The 18,011-nt window shown below is 54.3% G+C and overlaps 5 protein-coding genes across 5 annotated transcripts; 2 read left to right on the top strand and 3 right to left on the bottom strand.

Annotated features, from left to right (window-relative positions):
- Positions 1 to 1,057: 1,057 nt before the first annotated feature.
- LRP88_08999 (uncharacterized protein) lies at positions 1,058 to 3,033 on the bottom strand (the record flags this gene model as incomplete). Its single annotated transcript, XM_083245495.1, has 3 exons — positions 1,058 to 1,622; positions 1,694 to 2,553; positions 2,617 to 3,033. 3 exons carry the CDS (start codon positions 3,031 to 3,033, stop codon positions 1,058 to 1,060), a joined length of 1,842 nt encoding a protein of 613 aa, XP_083099989.1.
- Positions 3,034 to 3,615: 582 nt separating this feature from the next.
- LRP88_08998 (Pex12 amino terminal region-domain-containing protein) lies at positions 3,616 to 4,929 on the bottom strand (the record flags this gene model as incomplete). The annotated part of the gene is made up of 1 exon (XM_083245494.1): positions 3,616 to 4,929. One exon carries the CDS (start codon positions 4,927 to 4,929, stop codon positions 3,616 to 3,618), a length of 1,314 nt encoding a protein of 437 aa, XP_083099988.1.
- A 1,723-nt stretch (positions 4,930 to 6,652) lies between these two features.
- On the top strand, positions 6,653 to 8,904 carry LRP88_08997 (uncharacterized protein; the record flags this gene model as incomplete). The annotated part of the gene is made up of 4 exons (XM_083245493.1): positions 6,653 to 7,567; positions 7,616 to 7,876; positions 7,933 to 7,949; positions 8,004 to 8,904. 4 exons carry the CDS (start codon positions 6,653 to 6,655, stop codon positions 8,902 to 8,904), a joined length of 2,094 nt encoding a protein of 697 aa, XP_083099987.1.
- A 1,251-nt stretch (positions 8,905 to 10,155) lies between these two features.
- On the top strand, positions 10,156 to 11,943 carry LRP88_08996 (uncharacterized protein; the record flags this gene model as incomplete). The annotated part of the gene is made up of 1 exon (XM_083245492.1): positions 10,156 to 11,943. The coding sequence occupies one exon, from the start codon at positions 10,156 to 10,158 to the stop codon at positions 11,941 to 11,943; it is 1,788 nt and encodes a 595-aa protein (XP_083099986.1).
- An 852-nt stretch (positions 11,944 to 12,795) lies between these two features.
- Positions 12,796 to 14,711, bottom strand: LRP88_08995 (uncharacterized protein; the record flags this gene model as incomplete). The annotated part of the gene is made up of 2 exons (XM_083245491.1): positions 12,796 to 14,415; positions 14,613 to 14,711. 2 exons carry the CDS (start codon positions 14,709 to 14,711, stop codon positions 12,796 to 12,798), a joined length of 1,719 nt encoding a protein of 572 aa, XP_083099985.1.
- Positions 14,712 to 18,011: the final 3,300 nt, after the last annotated feature.

The raw sequence follows: 18,011 nt of genomic DNA, 5'->3' as shown, positions 1-18,011 counted from the left end.
GTGGCGTTTGTCCGGGCCGTACAGTCCCAAGCTTCGATACAAGCGTCCCCATCTTCTCCGATGGGCGATGATGCCATGGATCCCCCTACCAAGCATGGATAGATGGGGCCGCTGTGCCAGCATGACATTCGTACAGGCACCCAACAGCCATGACCCAGCAACAGATCAATTATCAACTCAGATCGCATGTGACCGGACCTTTTGGGAAATGGCCCTGCTATTGTTCAAACGCTTGACGAGTTGAGCCAACTGACCAGCATGGTTCTGTTGCCATGTCGCCATTTCTCTCGCCAGTATCGAGTTTCTCCAGACATATCCACCACGAGACATGGAAACCTCTGAGTATCAGCTCAGCCCAGCAGACATGATCCGAGTTTCGTGAGAAATGTGACAGCTCGGGAGGCATGCTGTCAGGTCTGCAAATCCCAGCCCCAGTACCCCTCAGTTGACTATGCGCATAAGTTTCGTCAACCCATAGCGCACATCAATTGATGCTGAGAACCAAGAGTTGTGGCGGGGAAACTCTATATCAACGCCCTCCACTCGATATGGACCCAACGCATACCACACATGAGTTGAAACCCGTTTCTGTTAATTTGCGTGACAGTAATTAACTTCAGGCTCTATTAACGGTCTTGGCCGGTGGGAACATGTGGTATCTAACAATGCTAAAGATGAGGAAAAAGAAACGACAACTCTCTAGAAACGTTCTAGCGGGTATCTGTCTGCGTCCCAAGCGCAGCTCACATTCTAACGTCAAACAAGTAAGCCAAGCAAACCATGCATCATGCGCGAATCGCTGTCCTGCAACAAACATCGAAAGCCAACAACTGGCTGCAACCAATGAACCAACGTCTCCAACAAGAGCCCTAAGCCGCCCAAACTCTCTTGCCGGCTGTGCAACCATCTCTTAGCAGCACAACGCGTGGCCTCTACAGTATCCGTCTAGAGAGCGGCACCTCGGCATCACTCGGCCCGTTCCGGCCCTCTACCTCATGGTCCCTGGATCTAGCCCCTGAATGATTACCTTGGCTCCGTGAGGCCGATCTTGCTCCACTCAGCGGAACTGCAATCGAATGATGGAGAAGAGCATGTTCTGCAACACGTGCAGCATGACTGCGACGCACGTCGGCATCAGCTCCGGCCAGACAGCAAGGTCTAGCTTCCCCTCTAGGCCGACGTCGATGTGGAAGAAGACACGGATAAGACCCCGCACAACGATACTCGCCACCAGCTCGCACGCCCATGTCACCGTAGAGGCGTAAAAGGTGACGTTGAAGTTGTAGGGCTCACCCTCGGTGTCAAAGGCAAAGTATGGGTAGACGTCCTTGTTAGCGCCAAAGTGCAGCACAAGGATGCTGCCTAGGAACGTAGCCATGGACACATTCTCGGCCAGGAAGCGGATGAAGACGTTGCGAGCCTGGAGCTTTTGGTAAGATCCGTAGCTTTGCCCGTTAAGGCCCAAGATACAGAGGATCTTGTGCATCAAAGAGGTCATCATGATGGGAGTGATAACCACCAGGCTTGTTGACGAGAGGACCTGGAGGATGACGAACTGGGTTGGCGAACGCAGGCGTGCATAAAGAGAGCGGACGTATGTCTGATAGGTCAACATGAAGTATCTGATTCGTCGTGTTAGCTGGGGCGTTGGAGGCGAAGGCTGTCTCTCAAGCCTTGGCGGTTGTAGACTTACAGTTTAAAGACCCAGCTGAGGGGATAGCTCCCTACACGCTCGCCCTCACGGATACCCAATACCCAGCCCGTCAATGCGTCAAGGAGATGCACTGTCGCGACCCAGCCATAGACATAGACAACTGTCTCCAAGTTGTTATGTGGAAGAGTTCGCAGGTAGATCTCAGCATACGCCTCTCCAATCACGTAAGCCATCAAGCCAATGAACAAGGCCACGCAGAACCACAGAAACCGTACAAAGCTCGCCGGCAGCCAGAGTCGACGCATCCTAACGCCTTGCGGCCGCAGCTCCGGCTCGACCCGGAGCATGTCCGTGTCGAACAAGTCGGCAGAGACATTGCGGCGCCGGCGGTCCCTACCCGACAATGACTCTGGTTCTCCGGTCCACCACGACGTGGTAAAGATGCGCTGTGTCTCGGAGAGTGAATGGCGGAGGCCAATGTGCCGCTCGTTGGTGGTGAGGATGAGAAAGGCGATGGCGACGGGCATGGCCATGATGATAAAGGTCCACGAGATCCATGCCGTGTTGTGAACGGTGAGGAAGCGGGTCGCACTGTTCATGTATATCGGTATGGGTAGAGCGATGGACAGAATGGCGATGAGAAAGACGGTGAGTGGGAAGCCGAGAGATTGCGGCCACCAGTTGAGACTGTAGAGGTTAAAGACCTTTGTGATCCAGATGAGGGCGGTGAGGTTGTAGAAGCCATAGTAGACGAAGAGGAAGAACCAAAAGTTGACCTGGACTCGCGCTGCTCCGTGACCGGGTGCTTTGGGTTCGTGAGGCAGGTCATCATCGTCGTCATAGTCGTGATCTCGTCGAAGGGAGTATTGGGGGAAGGGTATAGAACACCAAGCCACGGCCTTTTTTCACGTCGGTCCAGTCAGTCCCAAGCCTCGCCCTTTACAGGGGCCATTTCAACGTACCAACAAGGCCGGCATCAAGACCAGAAACCCATATCTGCTCCACCACTTGTCCACGACCCTCTTCACGGCCGACTGCCTCGGGTCGACCCAGATATCCAGCACCCACCGCTGCCAAGCGCGCTCCCACGTGGTCCTCTCATCCTCTAGCCCGTCGCTGCTGGTGGTGCTCCCGGCGTCATCGATGTGCGCGAGCTCTGCGGCGACAGCACTACTGGGGACGGCGCCGTAGCCGAGGATGTGGACGCTGCCGCGGCCGTCAAAGGCGGCGGTGCTCGATAAGAGGCCGAGCTGGCTGGGCCGCCGCGGTACAACGCCCGGGCGCGGGGGCACGGCACGGAACCGGCCTAGAAGCGGAGTCGAGTCGTTTGGGCGGACGCGCGACTCGGAGCCCTGCGTGAACTGGAAGAAGCTGGGCATGGGATGTCGTCAAGGGAGGGCGGATTGCGGCCGGACTACATCGATGTCGGAGGGTTGTTATATCATGAGTGGACGTTTATCGTTTCGATTAAGATTTAGTATTATCGAGTCGTCATATAATCGTGCAATGCCCAAGAATTGAATCCAAGAGTCAAGGATGAGAGAATTAGTATCGCGGGCTTTCGAGTCGTTGGTGTTGTTTTCGCCAATTTGGTTGGCATCCAGGATGTCGGTCAGGCCCGTCTCTATCTCTCGGCTGATAATAAGCAAAAACAAGGGTCCAATCTCCTGCCATGACGCGCGCCCCCAGACGCTAGAGATGAGCGGGCTTCAGTGGAGTGAGTGCGTGAACGATAGGCCAGCGTTGCAGGGGCTGGACCCCTGCTCGGGACCTCGAGCTGAATCTTGATATCAGGCCTCTCGTCAAAACAAGTTTCTTGCGCAGGCCACGGGGTCAGATCCATCCTGTGAAAGAGGCATTTTGATAAATCGCATGCCCAGTATCCATGGGTAAGTATTACAAGAACTACAGTTTTTATATGCATATATGTACATCTTGCGCATCTGGCAACACCATATCGCTCAGTCCGAGGATGTACTCAGACTCTCAACTAAGGAGTCCTCATCCTTCTCATCCACGAGCACACCCCCAGCGATATCGTCCGAAAATGCCACCGTCTTTGCCGAGTTGTGCTTCGACGGCTCCAGCAAGTCGCCACTCCAAGGCTTGCATTCTCTGACATGCTCACCGCATCGCAGGCATGTCCAGCCCTCTCCCTCCTCCCGCTCCAGGCGGGTTGCCAAGCACACAAAGCAGTACACACAGCCGCAAGGAATCGTCTCGTATGGGTTGGTGATATCCGTTTGGGCTGAGCCGATAACACCGCTGGAGGCTGCCGCCGCCAGGATCTCTGTTTCCGAAGTCGCAGTGTCGTTCTGGTCCTGGTAACAGATGGCGCATGTCCTCTCGGGGAGGAATGCATATTCTCCATTGGCCTTGCTGCCCTCTTCTGGGCCTGTCCTAATGATATCCTTGGTTTTTCGCCATGTCCGGGTCAACCATCGGCGCCATCGCTGGATACCAATCAAAGGCAGCACAAAGAGTAGAAACTCAGTAAAGGCGTGCCAGACAAGTTGTCGGTTGAGATACTCAAACGAGACCTCTCGGCTGACCTGGCTAGTGGGTGGCGCAAGCCTCATCCGTAAAACTCTATCGAGGAGTGTTCGATATCGGCCGTGCAGCAGAAAGATAAGGAAGGAGACGCATGCGGCAGCTGAATGGACAGTCGAGAGGGTGGATGTCAACCGCGAGAGCCGTTTTACTCGTGGACTAGGCTCATCGTATCCATCATCGTGTTCCAGTAGCCAATCCTCCCACCTTGTCCAGGCGTAGTTCCCAAATACTGTCACCAACCCGTAAAGCGATTTTTGCACTTTGGAGGGCGCCTTGAGGATGGGTCCCTCTCTCCTGGCATCCGTGTATTTGAGGTTCTGAAGAGCCGCGCCGTATGTCGCATCGTGGTCCCAGACGGTGAGCTTAAACAGCACTGCCCTGAGGGCTAGCATGATCTCGGCCGACCAGTCATCGTGGAGATGTCCTCCGCCAAAGTATTTGAGGCCTTCGCAAACTTGGTCCTTGAGGATATCCAGCAGCTCCACGTCAAGCAATTCGGCGTCAACCTGTCCCACGCGAAAAGCAGGTCGCGTACCCTCTCTCGTCGATATCGCGTCCCAGGCAGATCCGATGCGGCCGAGGGGGAAGGGCAGGCGCTCGAGGCTGGATCGGGTTCGGGAAGATTGCCGTTGCGCAGCGATACGGGCTGTGGCTTCGGCCTCGCGGGCCTGGCGGCGCGCAGCTACGCGGCGCTGCGCTTGGACGAAGCTCGAATCGGTCATCGGGTCGGTAGCATAGGAGCGGTCGTTTAGAGCGCGTGTGTTGGAGTTTCGAGGTGTTGAACAGTCGAAGTTTTGATGAAGGAGAATGTCACATGGAAGCGAAGGGGAAAACGCGCCAGACTCTCCTTGTCAGCTCTCTGGGGTTGGGCGGAGCCACATGACGACAGAGCTAAGCGGCTATCTAACAGACCTCCACTAGGAAGCCGAGGTGTTGTCGGCTGGGGAAGATGCGTTTTTCGCGTGCCTGTCAGGCCAGTGGGCTCCGGCGCTCGGTCCCTCCTGTCCCGCGCAATCGGCCGGGGCCACTTGCCGCAATGAGAAGGCCACGGAAAAGGCGGTTGCAACGCAGAACCTCCTTAGTAGGGACTGGTCTTTCCAGAACTCCATTCTAATCATTCTAGAATAGAACTGTCTTTCATTCAACAACATCAGCATCAACGCTTTCGTCTTCGAATCCCCATCGAACCAGGAACCCGGCTTCGGGTATTACCAGCGTGAATACCCTTGGCGATGGCCGTTTTCGTCAATGAATGAGCAGAGAGGGAGGGCGCTTGGACAATGCCCAAGTCTGTTTGCATGGAGCAGAGTCCCAGAAGCCTGGGTCTGGAGACGCTTACGATTGCCGCCGGCAATCGACACCAAGTACATTATCAATGCTCTCTCGGCAGCAGCAGGCTGCTGCGTGTTTGCACTGCGGGCTCAGCTTGGCACCCAGAATCCCTCCTTGAGGAGACCGGTGACCAGGCGAGAATTCGTCGGTGGATACCTTTCAACCTGAGCAAACAATCAGAGCGCAGCTGCGCAAGTATTTGAGACAAGTCGGCCGCTTTGGGAAACTCCTTTCAGCCCACTGTCTGGGCGGGAGATGTCCAAGGCCCGCGCCGAGTGGCTGCGTTGAGTGATGTTGACCCAGGCTTAAACAACATGTCTCAGAGCCCTCATCCTCACCGGCAGCCTTAAACATCATCTTGCGTGAGAAAGAGGAGACACATTCTTCGACATCGCACATTGTCTCGGCAAGGAATTCAACACGAAGCATACCGTACCAAGATGGTAATTACGGGACGCTTTGCTTGGTGGGCCATTGCCCTTCTCCCCTGAACCTCGAGATGGCCAACAACTGGTACGACCAACAAGCCGGGCTCTCGATGAGCCGGCTGTCTCAGCTATCCAAGATGGCGTATGCCTCTCCTCTACAGCCTGGCAACGTGGAAATGCGGCCTGCCGTTTTTGACAGATTCAGCCCCCAGCCTTTGACCGAGAACCCAAATCCAAGCCACACAACGACCAGACCAGCCAACTCGGTTCTTAGAATCAGCCCTGGGCTATTGTTCTGAGATTTGAATGCAACTCTGCTCCTTTGCTCCCAATCACATCTCATATCTTGGGAATTGCTTTTGCTTGACGGTGACGATCAGCTCCTCTTCGTGTCACCTCCATTACCTGGGCCGGCAGCATTTAACAGCATCAGGGTCATACGGCGATGCCCCCTTTGTTTCCCTCCTTCCCTTATAGAATGTGCTTCTAACCCAGAGCGTTGGTAAGTAGGGACGCGGACTTGCTCCGGCTGTCTGTTGGTTCGACAAACATTCCCCAGTTTGCCGCCTTGTGACACCCTTCCCGTATCTGGCCTGCTCGTTGGGAAGACCCAACAAAGAGTCTTGTTCATCCTTGAACTTCTTTCTCGTCTCTCATCCGCGCGATTCGGCGTGTCGGTCAAACCATGGCAAGTCCATCTCGAAACGACGTTTCAGCTGCGTCTGAACCCAAGCCGGTTCAGTTGCGAGCTGGTGCGGTGCGTTCTCGAGCGAAACATCGTGCTTCTCTGGCCTGCGTTCAGTGCCGTCAAAAGCACACTCGGTGCGATGGAGTCCTTCCAGCTTGCTTCCGATGTAAGAACGACGCGAGGAAGTGCGTCTATGCCGAATCACGCCGAGGAATCCGAGATCCAAACAAGCGGAGGAAGATGAAGGAGAAGGCCATGAAGGCCGACCGAGATGAAGCATCCGATAGCGCGCCATCACCCAACTTTCCGGGCTTCGACATCCCCTCCCATGTCATCCAGAGACTCCCTGCTGGCTGGACACACCGAGAGGCACAGAATCCTTGTGCCGTTAAGGATCTATTCGACCTTTACTACACCAATTTCCACCCCACCCACTCATGGTTGCCCCCGAAGAAGACTCTCAGTCGCCTCATTGAGACAATTCCAAATGACTTCAAGTTCACCATGACCATGATTCTCTACGTGGGATCCAAGTATGCCGACAACGTGGACAGCACGTCACTACGCAATGACGCTTACGAGATGGCTTCAGGGGAGTTGCCCGAGACAGTCTGGTCTGTCCAAGCGCTACTATCCATGTGCATTGCTGCCTTTGGAGAGCAACACGACGACTACTGCAGTCTGTGGTTTGACCGGACCCGTGACCTGGCTCTTAGGCTAGGGCTCCAACACAAGAGCTTCGCCGATGCGGAGGAGGACCCTATTCTGGCCGAATCGTATCGAAGAACATACTGGGCGTTGTATACACAGGGATCACTGAGGACGGTCCGGGAACATCTTGGTCATTGGCAACTCTACCATACGGAGGCAACAACAGAACTTCCATGCGAAGAGTGGGAATATGAATCAGGTGTCAGTAGTGCCATTCATTGTGTGCCTCGTAGACTAACATGTTGACAGGAAATTCCAATTCCAGTAACTCTGGAGGACTACGACAAGGCGGGACCCTCGAGACAATACTCTTCATGGGCATATTTTGTGGACCTAACTCGCATCTGTGGCTCGTGTGTTGTGCCTCTCCTCAATGTTGGGGAGGTGGCATTTTCAGAGGCCATGGACAATGCAAACCTTCGAGTCGAGTCGTGGATATTGCAGATGCCTCAGTGGAAGAAGGATCTTGTCGACGCAGATGGTACGGTTGATATGATATTATACCACGCGGTAAGTAGATATACTCTCAAACTATCGGACAGGAGCTGATGGTGGATGGCCTACAGTTAGGGGTTGCTTATGGGTATGTCAGATCACAGCATTCTGGATCATCAGACTGGTGCTAACTATCGAAAAGTCTTCAGATTCGGATGCAACTCCACTACAAGGGCGTGAGGCCTCAAGACGGTGTTCGAGAGGTTGCCAATAAGGGTTTCTCTGTGCTCAGCAGTTCGCCTTCCCCTCCTGCAAGCGTGACGATGGGGTCCAACCCTCGGCTACCTGGATCAGCAGCTGTCCAGGCATCGCTACATCTCGTGTCACTGTTCAACCACCATCTTCCACCAGAGAAACTTTCTCCATCTTGCATCCTGGGCCTTGAGCGGGCAGCTCTACCACTTTTCGATGCCTTGCTCTATGGACAGGGGCAGCCGGTCTACAAGGTCAAGATCTCGCTTTTAGTGAGTGTGCTAAGAAATGCGGGCAAATTCTGGCCCAGGTCGAAAGCGGTCTCAGAAGAGATTGAAGAAGCAATGAGGGGGGCAGCAGATATTATCGAGGCTGCTGAGCGGTTGCAGGAGATGCAGACGACACCCGATATGCTCGACTCGCCTAGTATGGATGAGGAAGATCCACCCAGCGAGTTTGCGCCTCCAGTATTTACGACGATGGGTCAGATGGATGCTTGGGCACAGGTACAACCACAAGCTACGAATGTGGAAGCAACAACTGAAGAGCCAACAGTAGAGATGCATGGTGTTCCACTCTCGGGCCCTGGGGAGATGACGCTTGGCATGGAAACTGCTCCACTTCCAATGATGGAGAATATGACACTGAGTACGGAGGTTACATCATTCCCGGAAACTGATGAGGCAGCACTGGGTACAGAGGCCACTCCATTCCCAAAGGCCGAGGTTACGATGGGCATGGATGCTATTCCGGTAGCACCTTTCCCTCCGGTGGAAGCGGGGCCCTCGAATATGGAAACTCATCCAGGGGTGCCGATGTCATATGTGAAGACTGAGGACCAGTGGTTTTAGAGGGTGAGAGCCAAGAGCGAGGGAAAGGGCCAGACATGGAGGTTTTTTCTAGGCCAGTGATAGTTTGGGGTCAATCTTTACTACTGCCAGTGGATTACAGGGTATTTCTTTTTGTACAGTGGGTGGATATGTGGGTTATTGGATCCAAATTGCAAATATCCATTGTTGTGTGTTCAGCCATGGCTTTGATTACTAGTGTGTTTTTTTCTGTTCAAACTCACATCCGGGCAGTCATTCAAGTTGATAAGTGTCTCGGTTTCATCTCCTCCATGTTCTTTTGTTTATATGGCATTAAAGCAAGGTAGGGTGCATGAGTGTTGGTTGTCGTGACTGAGCTTGGTTTTTGGGTGGAGTTCTGTCTTTGGTATGGAACTGGAAATCCACAGGGTTCTAAGATTGAACCGGATGTTGGGTTTCACTGGGGCTCTTGCATGGTATGCGTGAGGGCTAGGGGCAAGACAGGGGACAAAGACTGGGCCTAAGCAGATAGAATGCCGAGTTGGGCAGTTGTTACAGCGTTAGTTGGGCATGGTGTTTGAAGACACACCTAGGATGATAACGGAACCTTTATCTCGAGAGGAAAGCAGTGAACTATCTACATGGAAGAAATTAAGTCTTTTGTACTTTAGGTTCCGACTTGACAATGAATATATCTCTTTATGCTGTTGCTTGTCTGGTACATATAGCTACTGCTTCTCAGTCATCTACTTTGAAGTCAAAGAAGCTCGCCTACCCTACACTGACGATAATGAAATGGAATGCTCGGGCACGGGACCCTGTCAGCCTCCACCCCCACCTCGTTATTAAAGGATCGATTGGCGGGCGCTAGAGCTCATGGCCATGCAGGGATCCTTCCGTCCCCACCAACGTTAAGAGGAGGGGAGCCTTGGCCTTTGATAGCGTCCATGGCCGCCTGCTCTTACATCATTCATTCATCGCGACAACCTCAGGTCGATTATTTACCGCCCCATTCACCGCCAGGCACCGAGCACGCCGGCTTTGATATTCACGCTGTGAATTCCCTTTACCGAAATTGCGCTTTCAAGGCCGATGACTCATCGTGCCTAGATTTACGGCATTTAAACTGACCTGCGATTCGTTACTTGCACCACCTTTTCGGCTATATCAACACCACTTCGCCGCCCACCTTTTTCACTGTTCGATGCGACTCGGAGCCTCGCGCAGCCTCTCACCAGTATCTGCTACCCTCCGCGACGGCATCGGTCACACCTGCTCGTGTCAGCAGCAACCATGACGCGACGGCGCGAGCTCCGGCCCGAGGACTCGTGGCGCGTCGTCGAGGGCGAAAACGACAGCTTCGACACGAGCATCCTCCCGTCGCTGGCCGACTCTTCGTCTCCGCCCATCTCCTCAGGCGGAATACCGTCGCAACCGTTTTCTCAGGGCGATATCAGCTTCGGCTCGCAGGACAGCATCCGCGACTTTGGCGTCGACGAGCGCGACATTCTGAGAGAGCCGTTTCGTCCGAGTCTGTCCCGCGCCAGCGTGAGCGCAACCGGTGATCCCGTAATCAGATCGCCCGATCCCGAGTTTCATATGCCGCAGATAGATGTGGCAACCGACGCAACGGGAAGCGTCAGGAGCGAGAGAACGGTTAGGGGATTGGGGATAGGATATGCGGGCGATCAAGGCGTGAGAAGACGGGGAAACCCCCTAACAGGAAGCCCATCCAAGCACAGGAATATCCGAGAAAGACACAGAGCTGCCGAAGAAGAGTATTACCGTTATCGCCGCCAACATCAGGGAGCGCCTCCAACCGTCGGGAGCCAGATCGCGGGATCCATACCTCCAACGCTGTATAATGTACTCCACTGGTTCACGGGAATCTTCGCCCTCGCCTTCCGATATGCCCAACGACCGCTCGCGCTTCTCCTCGCCATCTACCTCTGCTTCGGCGGCCTTATTATCGCACAGAACATGGCAACACGCTCCATCGCGGCGTCACTCTCTCCGCTGTGTCGGATCCCTGGTCTCTCCATGTTCGGGCTTCCGTTCTGTCCTTCCCTGGACACCATCGTGACGCCCGAGGCTGGAGCGTCGCACGTCGAGTTTGATCAACTCATGGACGTGCAGTCCAAGTTTGAGCAGGTGCTAGAGAAGAGCGCCGACGGCGTCTCGCTCCCCTTTGAGATGAAGCGCTCCGAGATGGCTATAAGAGACCTGCGCACTCTTATTCGGCACAGCGATGTTTCGAGACGTGAAGAGCTTGTCCTTGAGTTTGACGGTTATATCGACACAGCTCGCCAGTCAGCTACGGACTTGCAAAAGTTCAACACGCATGTTGGCTCATCCGTCGACGCAATCATCAGCATCAACCGTTGGACATCTCGCTATATCGACACTCTGGCTCCATCAGAGGAGTCTTCGAGCTCACTCTCCTCCACCTCCCCCTTTGTCAGCTGGGCCTCGTGGCTCTTCCACCCTTTCCAGCCCACCACCGACCATATATTCAACGAGCGCATGCTCCTTGACAAATACATCGAGCACACGGCTCAAGTCTCGAACCGAATCGCGGCGTTGATCCTCGAAGCCCAGGCCGTCCTCCGCCTCTTCACACAGGCAGAAGACTACCTAAATAGAATTTACGAGATCACAACCCTCTCGTCGATCGACGCCGAAGAGCAGCGCGACTCCCTCCGGAGCCTCTGGAACCTCGTCGGCATCACCACGAACGGGGCCGCCCGCGTCTCTCGCCAGATCGCCCTCCTGCGCCAGGTTGACGACCAGCGCACAACCGCCGTCGCACAGGTGAGCGCTCTCATTCTCGAGCTCGAGAGCATCCAGCAGGGACTGGGCGATCTGAGGGACGCGGTCGCACAGCCCGAGCTGCTGCGTTACGGGGCCGGAGGTGTGGCGCCCCTGCCGCTCAGCGTGCATATTGCGACCATCGACCTCGGCGTCGAGCGCCTCGAGGATGCCAGAAAGAGGATCCGCGCCGCAGAGGACGACCGTGTTCGTGACGCCCTGGCCAGGGTCGGAGTGCCTGACGAACGGCTGCTTGGGGGGCAAGGAACATGAGAATGAGCGATGAAGAGGGGATATGAAGATGAAGCATCTATGGATAATGAAGGAATGAACGACAAGTACACTGAAGGAATGGAATCAAGACGGACAGGACATATGATTGACTTTGTAACTATCACTGGGTTTCGCGGCGTTGGAGCGTTTGGGTGTTGGCGTTTTTGCACATGATGGAACATATTAACTAGTAGCCATGGATAACATAGAGGCGAATTTTGTTACATTCAGCTGGGGCACTCTGGTGACCTTTGCTGTCTTGCCATCCAAGACTAAAATCACTTGCAAGTACCATCATTCGTTGAGCATACCATGTTCATTTGCTTCTTTGTACTCAATGCGCCCAGGGATATCGTCTCAACACTGACTGACACCTTGCCGCAGTTACCAACCCAACATCTTGGTACACAACACTGCTCCCTCACAAGCGAGGGCAGCCATGCTCACAAATAGCCCATCTCCATGGACAACATATCTACATGACGCTCAGAACCCCATCGTCATTGCTTCAGCCGCCGGACCCCTTATATATAACCAAGACCATGGTTGTCGTATCAGCCCGCCTGACGCCGTGTTCAAATAAAGTTAACCCAATGCACCTAAACCCCTCGTGAATAGTAGTCGTAGAATAGTCCCCTTTCCGTGGTATGGCCCAATATCCAACAAAAATGCCTGCCAATCCCATAAACGCCAATGCCATGCTTTGTCCCAAGTAAATGCAATGTGAGATGCCATCTAAGTCCCAGTGTCGTCCCCGAATGGTGTTAGAAATATCCAGGAAAAACTTTTGAAATTGCACGAAGCCCTACATCGTCTGTTAATTCATGTCCGAAGATGCTTTGAAAACGTCGGCTACTCACATATTGCCCTTTGAGAATCGGGGTCGTCAAATGGTGCATTTTTGGCTGCAATTTCGCGCATACGCTGTCGAGCGAACGAGGAGGGACTTGCGCGTCCTACTGTTGGTGTGATCAACTCAGAATTTTCTGGTTGTGTTGGTAGTAGGTTCAAAGCCCGAGGTCTCGATCGTCTCGGCTTCGTGGCCTTGGCTGTAGCAGGAGGACGCGTGGTCGCTTCGGGTCCCTCAGGTTGGGAGGCGGTTGATGAAGGCGCTGGTGGCGTATCCGAGTGTTCTGACACCTCCGCTGTTGTCTCTTCTGCGGGACGTCGTCTGAACTTTCCTAGCTTCAGGGAGACTAAAGGCGAAGAGGCAGGTCGAGTGGGAGATGTCGAGGTTCGGAAAAGCCGTTTGCCCCAGTCTCTGATCTTGGTATTGTCTGTTGATCCTTCCGACAAATCCTCAAGGTCGACCCGTTCCCGTAACCGCCGCAAGGCACGTTCGCGACGAACCATACCGTTCGTGATTTTGGGGCTATAGCCTCTTGGCAGCATGCAATGCTTGCACATGGGACAAAGAGAACTGTTTTGCAACAGAAACTCATCGATACACTCCGGATGAAAGATGTGTCCACAGGGGAGCTCTCGGATAATGGTTACTCGGTGGTCGAAATTGGCGAGACAGATATGACAGCTTGGCTGGAAGTTGGTAGCAGCATTGTCGCCATTGACGCCGATACTGGATCGCTTGCTCCGAACGCTGGCACCGGAGCGGATGCTGCGCTGATCGAGTCCTCGGCTGCTTCGTAGACGGCGGGTAGACGAGGGGGTAGGAGGAGCGGCCATCGACTCGGGGTCTGCATTGTATGTGAACAGAGGGAATCCGCGTACATGAGTGGCCGGCACCGTTAGGCGCTTGATACCCATTGCCTCAAGGTCTACCTCGCCGGTTTCGACTCTTCGCTTGAGAGATATTCGACGTCGTCGTTGAACTAGGTGCATGGTAACCGAGACGAAGGCAATGATGGCCAGGAGAGCACCGATGACGATCAAGAAAAAGGCCCAGAGAGCTGGCATATCCGACTCATCGTGCAGCGAGAGCTCGGTCCATATTCGAACGTAGTCTTTTGGATTTGGGCCGTAGAGCTTGTTGATCTCGCTTCCGTAGGGAACGTCATCGATGCGGCCTGAATAAAGACTCAGCTGTTGCATGATACCTTGACCTTCCCTTCCTGAGACGGCATATATGGGATATTTGTTGGCATTCCTCCAAGCCCCGCCGTCCTCCAAATTCCACACAGGCGAGTCTGCATCTTGGGGTTTATTTGAAGAATTGTTGGGCTTGTAGAAGATGAAGGCGCGAATGGGGTCGAGACGCGCAGATGCGAGGTAGGATAGGGTGCAGTCGATGCTGAACCAAGGAGCGAGAGCGATGAGGTTGTAATTTGTGGGAGGTAGGTTTTCTCGTCGTGTCACATTTTCGGGTATGAATTCGTACTGTTGTTGGTCACATTCGGGATAGCCGTCGAGGTCTGGGACGTAGAGGAGGCCAGAAATGCTCTGGCGTGAATCGGCGTTGGTTGAGGTCAAGGTGGTGATGTTGCTGGTGATGCGCTCCTCATATGCCATCTGCTTCTGCTCGTGGGATGTTAGTCGAGACCGATCGAAGCGTGGGATTGCCTCGATGTGAGCGACCTGGGGGTCGAGTCAAGGGCGGTGAACGCACCGAGAGAGCCGTAAGGTTTCTGATGATTGTCGACGGGACCGTACTGGCGCCGCTCCATACTGGATTGCTAAACAGGAGGCTGATATCAAGTCAGTGACATGCGCACAAGGGTGACGAGAGATATCTGTCCCGGTGTCGCGAGGTCGTGGCGGCAGAGACGACGACGGTGGGAGGAGTGGTCTGCGTGAGGGGGAGTCGACGACATGGTGATGATAGGCGAGACGGCACAGATACAGCAACGACAAGCGAAGGGATTCGCGACAAAAGAAACTAACGGTAACCTAGAGGAACATACACGGCATTTCGTATCTCGGTGAGCGCTGGGCGACTGTCAGTTCAGTTCGTGGGATGCCAAGACTGGGGTAGGATGGGAGGCTTCTTGGCCCTCAACCCGCAGGAGCGGATGAGTAGTAGGAACGGAAGGGGACGGAGACCGTTCGGGTAGAGCGGGAAAGAGCGAGGAAGCGCGGGACAAGACGACAAGACCGAGAAAGGAGACGAGGACTTACACATGCTTCTAAAACATATTCAATCATGGAATTGTAGGCATGATATGGCGGACACCGACCGCGCAGAATTGAAGCAGCGGCCAGGTTGACAGGTGATGGTTGGTGGTGAAGACAAGATGACGGGGTGATAAGGTACGGAGGAATTTGCGGGAGCGAGAATTGAGATTGAGCAAAGAGGCAGGAGCGGACGATTTGGGGCTTCTGGGGGAGGGAAGGAGCGAAAGGGACAAGCGAGAGTGAGAGTGGAAGTGGAAATGGTCCGGGCACTGGAAATGGGCTTGCTTGCTGGTCGCTCTTGACTGACAGAGACGGGAGACTTGCGTCTTTCGAGGAAGGAGGGAGTGAGCGAGTGAGTGGATGGATGGGATGGCGCTGGTGGAGTTTAGAACCGTGGAGAGCAACCTGAGTGGGTGGAGAAGGAGACACACGCAACGCGAAAGGGAGGAGCAGCGCCCCAAGTGAGCGTTTTGGGGGATGGGGAGATGCTGCCGGCCGACGCCAAAGAGAGGGGGGCAACGATTCATGGAGACGAGACGCCTTGCCTGCCTGCAGTGACCTGGCCTGGCCTGGTCTGCTTCCTGCTGCTGCCCGGCTGGGAAAAGATGGCAGGTGGTACGTAAAGCCCGGGAATTGGAGGTGGAGTGTGAATGGGGTCTGTTGTTGGTGGCGCGTTCGGGGGTGAGAGCCGATAGGGGAGTGGGAATAAGATGACACAGGGTCAGTTCGCAGGGCAGGGGTTGTGTCTGGATCAGGCCGACTAGTCCGAACCCAGTTATCGCCTTGAGAGAGTACGGTTCTGGAGGAACAGGAGAGGAATGGAATCTGAGAAGGGGCAAGGTATTGCTGTCAACCAAGGAGATAATAGTCTGTGAGCAAGAAAACGAAAGATTCTGTGAAAGACCAACGAGTCCAGGCACAGTCCAGGCACGCCGAGTGCAGAGCCAAGGGTCCAGACCTCGAACCGCGTGCGATCATGACGGTGACGACTCTCTTAGATGCAAATCAACCAACTCCCAGCACATCTTTCAGTTGCAGGAACAGGGCATAAAAAGAAAGCGATGGCGGCAGCAATTGGCGCCAAGCCGGGATCATCTGGCGGAACCGAGAGCTTGGAACTCTTGGTGCTGAACGCTTTCCAGAGTATCACCAGCTTGGCCTGCTTTTAGACAATGTGTGTAATGATTGTCACGACACGGGCAATGTCGTAAAAACGCCGATAGCGGGGAGCATGTGAGTCCAAACCGGACGAGTTCTGACCATGACGTTCAAGTGGCCGGGAATAATAACGAGTGAGGTGATGTCGGAGACGGGAGCCAACGCCATCAGAGGACCGCTATCGCAGTCGCTTTCGCTTTCGCAGTCGACCCATAATACTCGCATTCACAGAAACATCCATTTGTAGATTGACGAGATATAAACAGAACAGAAACCACTTTAACGGACCTTTGAACATGACGGGAGGTTCGTTTTGGCTCCTGCCAAGCAACTTGATCAAGAACCTACATCGGCAGGTACAGAAGAGAGATCCATCTTGGAAGGTATGGGCGGCGGGAGTTCCGAGGCCCGAGCTTGTCAGCTCTCTGAATCTGCCCTGGAAGCTCCCGTCACAGCATCAGACCAGCATCAACTTCAAACAAGGGGAGTCAACCATCAGAATCCACTAAATGCAAACTTCCCCACGAACCAAAAGCTTGTTGAGCGTCACTTGGTCAGATTAGGTCATACGGCCCGCAATGCGACTCCATCCAGTCTCTTTCTCTCTTTTTTATCTCTAGTTTCAGGGATCATCGTCTCTAGGATGTGCCTGATGCCTGTTGCCACCCAACAATTTGAACACTGACCTTTCCTTTGCACATTTGTGCTTTTTTAGCACCTGGATCACTGAGAAAAGCCATTGCTTTGGCTGCTGATAACATGGGAGCTGTCGTGGAGCTTACGGCTCGTTGCAACCTGAGACGGAGCTCGTCGATTCAGCGAGTGGGGTATTTTGGCAACAAAGGATCGGTGGCGCCTCAGCTGGGCTCGAATTGGGATGGATGTTTCGGACACGGCCCAGTTCCGTTCGTTCTCAAGAGACAATGCCGTATCTTTCAGAGGAGGCAGGCAAAATAGGCCTCTGCAGTCTTCTACACGCCCAAGGAGTAACGAGTTGATGTTGAGGAGAATGGAATTGAAACGACTTGGATAGGGATCCGAACCAAATCGGATCTGCACTTCTGCCAAGCTCTGTGCCCAAAAGCTTGTCTGTTCGAGACGTTCCAGCGGCACCAGCCCACCAAGTCGTGATGACCAGGGGCGCGGCATAAACGCGTTTACGCGAACCCTTGAGCCACAACCTTGACGTTTCCATCACAGCCTGCCGTGAGCCGGACGCCCCAGGAGCCTCATCTCTCGTCTCAATAGGACTCATTGATCAACACTGCTCGCTAACTGACGAGGGCTGATCCAGGGGGTTGTGGAGTTGATGGCTGATCCGTCGATAGCAATGTCGAGCCCTGTGGGGATTGGCAGTCCGGTGTTCAGCAGTCACACATCAGAAACGCTGACAATCTCTGCGGATGCAGAGACCCTTGATCATCGGGGCCTTGCGACTTCGCACGCGGAACAAGGGTCGGTTCACAGTGTCATGTCGCTGGGCGATACTGACTGGCTTACTGCTGAATGGAAAGCGACAATACTACCCACCCCTCCCCTGTCGCTTGGTTTTCCCAGGTCCCGTTGTCTGGATTTCCACCATTTTAGCCCGCACATGGCATCGGTGCATGCGGGCGGCACAAGCGCTGCAACCCACTGTCTGAGAGCCCAGTCTTGGCCGTCTAGAAGGCAAGCGTTTGATGGAAGCCATTCTCGAGGCTCGCAGATCTCCAGTAGCTGCCGCCGACACGATGACATCGGATTGATGGGCAGTTAGTGCAGTTGTACTGTACGGCGAGGCATGAGTAGCCTGTGGCTGCGACAAAGCATGCGCCAACCCGGCAAGACGGCACAGCCTGAGA

The sequence above is a fragment of the Fusarium phalaenopsidis genome (genome assembly GCF_050370095.1).
Source record: "Fusarium phalaenopsidis strain FUZ10S chromosome Unknown contig_32302, whole genome shotgun sequence".
In the NCBI taxonomy this organism is placed as follows: Eukaryota; Fungi; Ascomycota; class Sordariomycetes; order Hypocreales; family Nectriaceae; genus Fusarium; species Fusarium phalaenopsidis.
The sequence above is the reverse complement of the archived record's forward strand: the minus strand, read 5'-3'. Positions and strand labels throughout refer to the sequence as shown.